Consider the following 12,772-nt stretch of genomic DNA (forward strand, 5'->3'; position numbering starts at 1 on the left):
CTATGCTATTTTTCTTACATTTGTCTGTTCCAAAAGCCATATTTATATCATTGCTGAATACTTCTGTCATCTTTAGTAATTGGTTGAGTTGTTGATTTGTTGCTGCCAGTAGTTTTAGATCATCCATGTATAGCAAATGTGTGATTTTGTGTTGGTATGTTCCAGTAATATTATACCTATAATTTGTATTATTTAGCATGTTGGATAGTGGCTTCAGAGCAAGGCAGAACCAGAAAGGACTTAATGAGTCTCCTTGGTATATTCCACGCTTAATCTGTATTGGCTGTGATGTGATATTATTTGAATTTGTTTGAATATATTAAGTGTGGTTTTCCAATTTTTCATTACTATGTTTAGGAACTGTATCAATTTAGGATCTACTTTGTATATTTCCAATTTTTGTGGTAACCATGAGTAGGGTACACTATCAAAAGCTTTTTGGTAATCAATGTATGCGTAGTGTAGCGACCTTTGTTTAGTTTTAGCCTGATATGTCACCTCTGCATCTATTATCAGTTGCTCTTTACATCCTCGTGCTCCTTTGCAACAGCCTTTTTGTTCTTCATTTACAATTTTGTTCTGTGATGTATGTGTCATTAATTTCTGTGTAATGACTGAAGTTAATATTTTGTATAATGTTGGTAGGTATGTTATGGGGTGATATTTTGCTGGGTTTGCTGTGTCTGCTTGATCTTTAGGTTTCAGATAAGTTATTCCATGTGTAAGTGTATCAGGGAATGTGTATGGGTCTGCAATGTAACTGTTAAATAATTTAGTTAAATGTGAATGTGTTGAGGTGAACTTCTTTAGCCAGAAATTTGCTATTTTATCTTTTCCAGGGGCTTTCCAATTGTGAGTAGAATTAATTGCTTGGGTAACTTCATGTTCCAAAATTATCACTTCAGGCATTTGTGGTATCATCTTGTATGCGTCTGTTACTGCTTGTATCCACCGTGCATGCCTGTTATGCTGTACCGGGTTTGACCATATGTTGCTCCAGAAGTGTTCCATGTTGTCATTATTATTATTATTATTATTATTATTATTATTATTATTATTATTATTTGGCTGATATGATGAGCAGTTTTGCTCTTTTTATTGAATTGGGAGACTATAACTACTTTTCTTCCAGTGTTGACTCTTTATGTAATAGCTTGATGCTAATTTTTAATCTGACACATGAGACATTTTGTAAAAAATCTAACATGTCAAACCATACACACTTTTTGGGATAACAGAAACCCTATCTCCATTCTGTATTCCATAAACACACAACTAGTAATGAGTTGCCAGAGGGTGTAACGGCAAGAAATTTCAAATTACAGGATGTATACAATTTTTTCATTTTATCTCTTTTGCTGCAAGTTAGCTGTGATCAATATAAAAATTATGCATGTGGTTTTGTATTCTGATTTTTAATGTGTGTTCTACTGTTCTGTGACTGAAACATTTTGTTATTTACAATGGAAGTACTAATTTGAATAATCTTTGTAGATGTACTATCAAGTTTCGAGAGAAAATGGGAATTATGAACAAAATGGAGCATTTGTACAGTGAATATTTTAAGTGGTACATGAACCCTGTTGGAAACACGATGAAGAACACCAGAGAAAAATGGCAGTATTTGCTGTATGAAAATATGGAGGGTCCAAGTGTTGTGAGTATACTGTAGAAAGCACAATACAAGCACTGTGTATATATTTGTTGCCACTTGCAGTTATAGCCTGTGCTTGTGGTAATACTGCATTGCTACATGTTTTTGCATATATCATAACTTTTCCTATCCTCAGCATATTGAAGTTGGTCTTATGAGGTACTGTCAGATGGTGATTTTGGACACTGGGGGGAAGGGGGGGTTTTTGGGCAGTATGGTTTATTTGCTCTTTGCATAGCAACGAATTGTCGCTCATTTTCACTTGTGTGTGCCAATTATCTTAAGCCCAAGATAGTACTTCCCGCGTTCTGTGATAGTACTTCCCGCGTTCTGTGATTTATTTTTGGCTGAATGATTACCTAGGTAAATATCTGATGAACTGATTAACAGTATCATCAAGTGGAAACTTTCTATTGTTGCACAGGCAGAAAAGTATTATAACTGCAGTTGTCAATGAGATACATGGCCTATGGTACTGAGACAGTTGCTTTCAAGTGTTTGTTTAAAGTTATGAAATAATGATGGCTTTTACAATTTTGTACTGTGGGGGATAATCTTCGACACTGCCAAGAACATATAAAAGCAAAGATGGTGCTAAAGTACAGTGCAGTTATGACCCAGAACTTTTAGATAAAGCTCTTCAAGATATTCAGTGTGGCAAATTATCATATAGAAAAATGTGTGATTTGTATAGTGTACCTAGATTGACCCTACAAAATAAAATTCTGGAAATACATCCAAAAAAATTGGAAGGACAACCAGTATTAACTGAGGAAGAAGAAGAAGAAGAAGAAGAAGAAGAAATGTTGCATTAAGGTATCTTCAGGGCTACACGTTGGGGATTTTCTTTCACCAAACTGGATATTAGATGTTTAGTGAATGGCTACCTTGATAAATCTAGTCAAAAAAAGAACATATTGTCTAACAGCTTACCAGGAGAAAAACAGGTCCATTTATCCAAGTGACATTTAGAAGATCTCTCTATTTGCCTGAGCAAAAATATTAAAAGAGATTATGCAGAAGTGAACAAAGCAGCAGTTAAAGTGTATTTCTAAAATGTAAATCCAAAGCTGGAAAATCTCTTGCCTAGCAAAATAATCAATGTGTGATCTGAGGTTTTCCTGGTGTACAGAAATCTTGACAATTTCTTGGGTATTCAGCCACATAGCTTCGTCTAAAAGATGTGATGTTTCGGTAAGCCGACTTCTTGCAATCTTCAGGCGTTCTTGGAGTCTACCATTTTTGGATGTGCTTGTCAAGCAAAGAGCAGATGGGACTCTAGGACACAGCGCCTACCATAAGCCGACACAAACAGATTTGTACCTGCATGCCTCCAACTGTCATGCTCCTTCACTGCAAGAGGGTGTTCTGAGCACACTGATGCACAGAGCGCGCGAAATATTGGACTGTGACAGCCTAGCAACTGAATTACAGCACTTTCAGGCCATGTTCTGCATGAACGGTTATAACAACAGGTGGATAAAACGCACCTTAAGACCGAAGAAACTGAGACCGCAGCCTTCCGAGGACAAAGACATATCGGTTGCGATGGCAATCATACCGTATGTTGGGAACACATCGGCAAAGATTGGCAGAATACGCAGAAAATATAATGTCAAGTGCATGTTTTGCCCTCCATCCATAATGAAAACTTTATTAGGACCAGTCAAGGACAACTTAGGACACCGGAAACTGGGAGTTTACAGCATCCCTTGCCAGTGTTGGAAAATGTATATAGGCCAGACCATCCGGACGGTACAGGAGAGATGTAGTGAACATAAACGCCACACAGACAGTGCACAGCTGAACAAGTCCACCATGGCAGAGCACTGCATCTCACATGGACATGATATGAGCTACGATGGCACAAAGGTGTAACAGCAATCGAACACCTTCTGGGATTGTATCTTCAAAGAGGCAGTGGAGATCCAGCTGCATGATGAACTAATAAATAAAAGACAGCAGTTTCCAGCCAAGCAAAGCCTGGGATCTAGCTTTGAGTATGATTAAAACACGACGACAATCTACATGGAAATCCGCTCCTGTCAGGAAACCTGAAGAAGAAGAAGAAGAAGAAGAAGAAGAAGAAGCATTGTCACCATGACGGCAGAGTTCCGCAAGCGGCCGTAGCCACAGAAGGACTGCGGCCCATGATCTGTCATGGGGCACCGCGCTCCTCCACCACCCAGTGCCGCCCTTCCCCCACCACCGGCCTCGAACCGCTCGGAAGTGCCCAGACAGAGGCTGCGGGAGAAGAGTCGAGATTATATATAGTCGGCATCCGTCAGAGATCAATCAGACTCCAAGCACTCCTGAAGATGGCAAGAAGTCGGCTTGCTGAAATATCGTGCCTTTTGGATGACGCTACCCGGCTGAATACCCGAGAAATTTTCAAAATAATCAATGTTAACGAGACCACCATGTCAGATAATCTTGATAAGCAGCAGGTAATTAGAAAATGAAGGAGTAAGCATTCTGAAAAAGTTATGTATTCATCAAAATCTAATGTTTCAATAAAGATGGCAACAAGTGCCAATGGTAAACTGCTTTCTTTGTGTGTCATTTATAAATTTGAGCATTTGTGGGACATGTGGCAAGAAAGTGACCCACAGGGAACCCGTTTCAGTAGGAATAAGAATGCAAAATGGGCCAACAATGATAATTGGGGACAACATAACCAGTCAATTGTCTCAATCTGTTGTCAAAGAGTGTGAGCGGAACAATATTGCATTCATTTCTCTTCCCCCTAATATCACCCACCTCTTCCAACTTCGGGATATAAGTTTCCTTGAACTGTACTAACTAAATGGAAGATGTAGACTTGTGGAACAATTTCCAAGGATGCTTTTTCGTTACTTCAGAAGCAGACATGGACTAATATTTCAGCAGACGCTATTGGGAACATAAAAGGTGGATTTTGTGCCACAGAACTAATCCTATTTGATCGTCATCACATTTTATGGAAATTGCTTGATAGTGAGGAGTATCATCAAAGCAATGCAGAGGCATGGATTCCCACTGAAGAAACGCTAAAAAAAGTTTGTTGTCCTCCAAATAAGTCTAGTAGTCCCTGTCACCCCGAACTAGACGTTCCTCATGGGAAATCAATTATGGGCCATAATTTCCGGGAAAACAAAAATAGTACTGAAACCAGTAATAGTGCTTATAGCAGGAGTGAAAGTGAAAATAGCCCATCACCCAATGAAGTTTTACTGCTGAAAGAAGAGGCTTTCTTGTTGCAGACTATAAATACATAACTGGAAGCAAGGAGCATATCAGGTAGTATTTTGAAGTGGCCACAAATGTTAGTGCAAGGGAGGTATGTGTGTAAAATTTTTGATCCCACACATCATCAGTAGAAATGTATTTGTGTTTCCTAATGTGCTTGACGAAGACACAGTGCAGAAAGAGCTAGTTTTGCAAGTACTTCCTACACCAGCTGTTTATTTTTAGAGAAGATATGCTTTAGACTCGTAGGACATTATAACTTTATGGTGAATGTTTGAAGTGTTTGCAACTTCATTTTGAATGTTGAGTAAGAAAACTAATTTTGATCTTTTTTAGAATTTCTTTATTTTGTTTCTATTCCTAATATTTTGATTTAGTACTTTAAAGATTTGCAATTCAATTTATTAGGAAATAAGAATTCACCTTTAATATATTAAATGCATTCTCTCAATTCTTATCAACTTTTTGCAATGACGGACATCCTTAAAATGTGTTAAAAGTAACTAAAATCAAATAGGAAGAATGTAGAATAATAATAATATAAAAAAAAAACAATTTATCTGCACTTCCCCCATGCACAGCATTCAGCGGGGAGGTGTTACTCTTTTCAAAACATTCTAACTCTTTTATTTTTGTAATAAATATCAATTTTTATATTTTTCAAAGATTATAAGTAAAGTTCCATTTAATGAACATTAAGGACAAGCAAGATTGCTTTGCAATTTATGTGCGAAAAATGACATCAGCCAAATAGTTACCGTACTTGTCTCCAAGTAGTGGCCGTTCTTGTCCAAGCATTGTTGCAGGCCAATGGAAAAATTGTCCATACATCTTTCAAGCATAGCAAGGGGAAGTTCTCAAGTAATGACTTCTGCAACCATTTCAAGAGAGTGTGGTTTTTTAATATAAACCTGAGATTTCAGGTAGCACCATAAGAAATAACTGCATGAAGAAGGATGTGGACATCCCCATGCAAAGAAATGAGGTGACATCAAAAATGTACCTTTAGGAAAGCCATGAATTGTCGTGAGGTATGGGAAGTAGTCCCAATCCTGCTGAAACTGAACATTCTCAAGGTCACTCTGGTATTTTCTCAGTTCTGGCATAAAAAATTCTACCAACATCATGAGGTAACACTGAGAGTTAACAGTGACAGTGCATTCACTTTCTTGGAAGAAGTTGGGTTCAGTGATGCGAAATTGGGCTAACCTGCAACTCATAGTTACTTTCTCACTAAGTAGGGGCCTCTCGTGGAGTTTCCATGGATTATTTTCTGACCCATACCAGCAGTTTTGTGAAAGTTAGACTCATCACTCATTATCAGAATAATGTCATTTTCCAAGGTTTTCAGCATTCTTTCTCCAAACATATGCTGTTTATGAAGTCATTTTGCTTCAGTCATTGAACCACCCTGATTTTAAAAGGATGAAAGTGGAGGTCAAAGTGCAAAAGGTGGTGAACTGATCTGTCTGAAAAGTGCAAAATGCGAGCTTGTTCTACCACTGACTGGCGAGGGCTGGGCTCCACAGCTTGGGAAATTTTTCTCATTGATTTCTGCTGTTCTAACTGTCCACACATCTTCCCGGGTTGTTCCATGTCTCACCATTCCTTGTGTCCTGAAGTTTGAACTACTTTATTATTATTGGACAAGATGGGCCAGCCAACCAACATTTAACTGACAGCAAAATCTTCATAGCATATGCACTACCAAATGACCAGTTGCAACAAAGGTGTCATTAACAAAGACACGTTGTTCAGGCTCCATGGTTACTGAAATGACAACTAACAATGAACGAGGATAATGGAATATAGTCGAATTAAATCGGGTGATGCTGAGGGTATTAGATTAGGAAATGAGACGATTAAAGTAGTAAATGAGTTTTACTATTTGGGGAGCAAAATAACTAATGATGGTCTAAGTAGAGAGGATATAAAATGTAGACTGGAGGTGGCAAGGAAAGTGTTTCTGAAGAAAAGAAAATTGTTAACATTGAGTATAGATTTAAGTGTCAGGAAATCTTTTCTGAAAGTATATGTATGGAATGTAGCCATGTATGGAAGTGAAATGTGGACGATAAATAGTTTGGACAAAAAGAGAATAGAAGCTTTCAAAATGTGGTGCTACAGAAGGATGCTGAAGATTAGATGTGTAGATCACATAACTAATGAGGAGGTACTGAATAGAATTGGGGAGAAGAGAAATTTGTGGCAAAACTTGACTAGAAGAAGGGATCGATTGGTAGGACATATTCTGAGGCATCAAGGAATTACCAATTTAGTATTGGAGGACAGCGTGGAGGGTAAAAATTGTAGAGGGAGACCAAGAGGTGAATACACTAAACAGATTCAGAAGGATTTAGCTTGCAGTAAGTACTGGGAGATGAAGAGGCTTGCACAGGATAGAGTAGCATGGAGAGCTGCATCAAACCAGCCTCTGGACTGAAGACCACAAAACAATGAATATATATCAGCCAATGCGCATTCAGTAGTTCCCCCACCACGTAAGTTATGGCAGACACTAAAACATAACACCTCCCTGCTGGGCCCTTTACTTTGTAACTTCGGATACAGATTTTAAAAATGTGTGTGTCGGAAATCATCCCAACTCTTGGGGTGATTCCAGACATTTTATTTGTCTGTCTCAGGCAAATAAAAGTGCAATTATACCTTCTGATTTTAGGCTATTTTATTCGTTACACATATATCACCCTCTACCCATTTCTGTAACAGGCAATACAGTCTAACATGGACTACACAAATTACAGCAAAAATAATCTCAAAACCATCCTAAATCACCCTGTTCAACAGTTCTGTATTGTCTGTGTAAAAGTGAATCAATAATTAGCTTCATTATGCTTATACCTTTTGTTGAAATTGACTTCATCATAATACAATGAAAATATTTTTAATTTTATTCGCTGTACTTTTTCACCAACCAAGATCATGCAGTGGCAAGACATTGGAGCTGTATTTTGGAGAATGATGGTTCAAATCCCTATCCCGCCACCCACTTTTTTTTTTCTATGATTTCTTTAAATCACGCACAGCAAATGTCAGGATTATTGCTTCAAAAATAACAGGACATTGCTGATTCACTTTTCCGATATGAACTTCTGCTTTCTCTCTGATGACCTCATTGTTGACAGGTTGTTAAACCCTTATCTCTTTACCTTCTTTGTAGTTTTTCAACATTTATTTCCTTGTCAGTATGCTTCCACACTTCCTTTGGATGAGAAACAATATTCTTTCCCTTGTCAGTAAGCTTCTGTGCTTTCTTTAACCATGAGCCCAGATAATAAATTATTGTTGCAGAGGGCCTAAAAACTGATAGATCAATGGAGACAACACATTTAGTTCCTTATTAATTATAGTATTTGATACTACTTTTCCATAAAAAAAAGGGGATAATGTGAGTAAAGGTAAAGGAAATGGATGCTTAACATATAAAATGAAAGTACCTTGTGTGAGGAAGGAGAAGTATAATTTTGAAGAAAACAAAAGCTGCACTGCAGACAATATTGTAATGTGGTTTGCTCTTCATCGAAAAAGTATGTCTTAGTCATAAAAAATGAAAAAGACAAAGAATTATGTAAAAACTATGTGTACCTTATTCAATAAGAACCATAAACTTCAGCACAAACAAGATTCAGTTCTGTGACTTGCATTAAATATGAAAAATAACAGAATTAAACCATTGGGCAAGTTCAATGAAATCTTTGAATTTATTGCAATGAATGATTGATGTCTGTCAATAGACATCAATTTCAGTGATACAGCCAACAAAGAGCTAACAGAATCACTGAAACCAAAAACCTTAGAGAAAACTTCAGTTCGCTTGTACTTAAGATCCCCAATCATATTGTAATCATTGGGAGAGACTTAAATCATTGAACAATCAGTTGTAATTATAGTATTGTTAGTAGTAAGTGATCCATTGTGCAAAATGTTACTAAATGCCTTCTCTGAAAACTTCCCTGAACTTGACAGGAAGATTGAGTCATTAGAGATGTAGCAGAAGCTCAGATGGTGTCAAGGATGGGGAAAAAAATCAGGCCTGCCCTTTGAAAGGAAGCATCCCAGCATTTGCCTGGAGTTATTTAAGGAAATCACAGTAAACCTAAATCTGGATGGCCAGATGCAGGTTTGAACTGCCATCCTCCTGAATGTGAGTCCCATATGCTAACAACTGAGCCCCCTTGCTCAATAACAGTTCAGAACCCCACTCGTCATGTAAGTATATTAAATCTGATGGCAACATACAGAACTGACCTCTTCGAGGAATTCCTCTTCAAAACAAATATCAGTGACCTTGAGGCAGTTATAGCAGCAGTGAATACTGAAACACAGAGCTCAACTAAACAAGCAGGAAGATTATGTGTTTAGTGAACTATATAAAAAAGCAGTAGTGTCATATCTCATTGAGAAATCTTGAAACATTTAGTACAGGACAGCAGCATGTTGAGATACTATATCTCAAGTGTAAAAGAACAGTTGACCATGCACTGGATAGATAGGTACCCAGTAGGACAGATCATGATAGAAGGGATCTTCCATGATATACAGTCACTGTAAAGAAATTCTAAAGAAACAGAGACTGTTGCATAATAGGCCTGAGTTAGCTCCTCTGTTAACTATAATCAATCATAGATCCCTTGAACAAAAATTGTGCCCAGTAGCTGGAAGAAAGCACAGGTCATGTCTGTCCGAGAGTAGTAGAAGTGTTCCACATAACTACCGTCCGACATCCCTGACATTGATTTGTTATAGAATCTTAGAACATATTCTGACCTCAAGCATAATGAGCTATCTGCAACAGAACACCCTCCTTCATGTCAACCCCAATGAATTTCGAAAACGTATACCATTTAAAACCCGGCTTTCACTTTTCTCACAGATGTCCTGAAAGCCATGGATCAAGGCAGTCAGGTAGATGCAGTATTTCTCAATTTCCAAAAATCATTTGACTCGGTACCACACCTATGCTTATTATCAAAAGGAGCATCATATAGGGTTTCAGATGAAATATGTGACTGGATTGAGGATTTCTTGTTAGAGTGGATGCAGCATGTTATTCTGGATGGAGAGTCATCAACAGATGTGAAAGTAATTTCAGGTGTACCCAAGGGAAGTGTGTTGGGTTCCTTGCTGTTCATGTATGTTAATGATCTTGCAGACAGTGTTAATAGTAACCTCAGATTTTTTGCTGATGATACGATCAGTATATAGAGGACCTTGCTTTCAAATCACACATGTGTCACACCCTGGAATATTGCTGAAGTGTGTGGGACCTGTATCAAGTAAGACTAGCAGGGAATGTTGAACGTATACAGAGAAGGGCAGCATGAATGATCACAGGTTTGTTTGATCCATGGGTGCGTTTCACTGAGATGTTGAAAGAACTGAACTGACAGGCTATTGAAGATAGAGGGAATCTATCCCAGGAAAGTCAGCTGACAAAGTTTCAAAAACTGGCTTTAAATTATTACTCTAGGAATATACTACAGCCCCCTAAATTGTCTAAATTTGGGGTAAAAGTCTGCCAAGACAGTGGATTTCAAGCATTGTTTGGCTATGTTTACAATAAAGTAGAATTGAAACAGCACTGTTTCAATAGTTACAGCCTTAAATTTAGCCCTTTTTTTTGGGGGGGGGGGGGGGGGGGGAGGAGTTTCACTGTGAACGTTGACTTGGGCTATAACACTGTACTTCTATGTTCACAAACCACCAAATGTAGTTACAAATGTATATAATCCATTGGAAAAAAGAAAACTGTAGTTGCTATTGTATCTCAAAATATAAGTTTTGTTAATCAAATAGCAAAATACTTGCCCCCTCGTCTCAGTAATTTGGGTTGTTTTGTATTTTTGTGACTTGGGGTGACTCCTGCTCTGTTTCAATACAGGTCTCACAAAAATACAAAATTATAATTGGACGAATTTAATTGTGGTGATCTGGCTGTAAATGTGCTGAAGTATATGTTCACAGTTAAGTTAGCCAGGCAGTGAAACAGCCATGCCTTTTGCCCAGTTTTAGTTAGTTTTCTGACTTCTGTTGAATAATGCTTCAAAAGCTAAGAGGAAAAGAAAAAGTACATGGATAGTAGTCTCACTTGCCCAGAGGTTTAAAGTATATTGTTGAGGTTTTGTGTCATTTACTTTCACTTTCATGCTAATGTTTTGAAAGAAAGCATTATGACCACCATTTATTTTGCTGAAGATTTCCTTTGTTGACATATGATAAACATACTCAGAAAAAAGGGAATGTTACATACTATTTCAAACATTAAAAAGCTTTGCCTTCTTAAATGTACTTGTTTTGTTGGTTGCAAATATGGGTAAATATAAATCAGATTTTTGTGTAACACATTACTTGTACATAGTTTCCACTAATTTATTACTACAACTTTAATGAGATCGGGAACAGTGGTTCAAAAATATGAGCATGATACATGGAAAGAAAATAGATATGATAGTGCTGATGCTGGAACTGCTTTCTTTGACTTGACTTGTATTGACTTTGACTTAGACTTGACGGTCACTCCATTTTGTTCTTATTTAAACCATACTCACTATAGTGATTCTTTTAAAAGATAGAAGCAGTGCAACAACTTTCTGCTGTAAAATGAACTCTTTGTGTCATCAGCTTATTTTGTAGAGAGTAAATTACATTGAAAAACAAGTTTGTTTATGTAAAAGAACATGAAAAGTGAAAATGGAACTGAAATGACAGTGTCCATGAGCTGCAAGGTAATTTAATGTACTTGCATAGCTTTTTGACACAAGTATTCTTTTGTTTTGAATTAAATAGAAAATATGTCATCAGTGATACAAAAAAATGGAGCAAAGATGCAAGAGAGGAAGGTATTGAGTGTGTAATGAAATGAGAATTATAGGCAGCAGCAGAAGAAATTAGCACACAGTAAGAGTGTTTTTGTGCAACACCTACAGTATATGCTTTCAGTCACACAATGTTTTAAGTGTTGGTGCCAGAAGAATATGAGTAAGCAGATCAAGCGATTGAACACAACACTGTTTTCCTATATTTATATGGTAGATGATGATATGCAAACAGCATGTTTTGCTAATGCTTATATGTTTGTCAGTTTGTTTCCATTAAATATTTAACCTTTATTTACTAACTAGTTATGTGGTGAGACAATAGAGTTTGATTCACTGCATCTTTTTCAAAATATTTAAATAAGTATTTTCAGTGAAAATGAGTGCTGTGAGAAGGGTCTCAGACATATTTTGTTACTTCAAGTCTGTCTATATCTACATCTATACTCTGCAAACCAAATGGTAGAGGATACTTTCCATTGTACCAGTTATTAGTGTTTCTTCTTGTTCCATTCACGTATGGAGCGCAGGAAGAATAATTATTTGAATGCCTCTCTGCTTGCAGTAATTATTCTGGTATTATTGTCATGACCCCTGTGTGATTATACTTAAGGGGTAGTAGTATATTCCTAAAGTAATCATTTAAAGCTGATTCTTGAAACTTTGTTGATAGACTTTCTCAGGATAGTTTACGTTTATCTTCAAGAGTCTTCCAATACAGATCCTTCAGTATCTCTGTAACACTCTCGCGCAGATTAAACAAACCTGTGACCATTCATGCTGCCCTTCTCTATATACGTTCAATATCCCCTGCAAGTCGTATCGGGTACAGGTCCCACACACCTGAGCGATATTCTAGAACTGGTAGCATGAGTGATTTGGAAGCAATCTTCTTTGTAGACTGATTGCACCTTACTTTGTCTACAACTGAGTCTATGTAATCATTAGATTTCATATCCCTAGAAAGTGTTACACGCAGGTACTTGTATGAGTTGGCTGATTCTAACAGTGACGCATTGATATTACAGTCATAGAATAGTACTTTTTTTCATGT

General features: G+C 37.2%; 1 protein-coding gene across 1 annotated transcript in view; it reads left to right on the plus strand.

The window, feature by feature from the left end:
- The window catches only part of LOC126162051 (DNA-directed RNA polymerase, mitochondrial), a 310,992-nt gene that overhangs the window by 150,173 nt on the left and 148,047 nt on the right, over window positions 1-12,772 (plus strand). Inside the window, exon 11 of the mRNA XM_049918295.1 lies at window positions 1,495-1,657. Coding sequence (XP_049774252.1) covers window positions 1,495-1,657 — 163 coding nt within the window. The remainder of the gene's footprint in view (window positions 1-1,494; window positions 1,658-12,772) is intronic.

The sequence above is a fragment of the Schistocerca cancellata genome, chromosome 2, assembly GCF_023864275.1.
Source record: "Schistocerca cancellata isolate TAMUIC-IGC-003103 chromosome 2, iqSchCanc2.1, whole genome shotgun sequence".
Taxonomy (NCBI): Eukaryota; Metazoa; Arthropoda; class Insecta; order Orthoptera; family Acrididae; genus Schistocerca; species Schistocerca cancellata.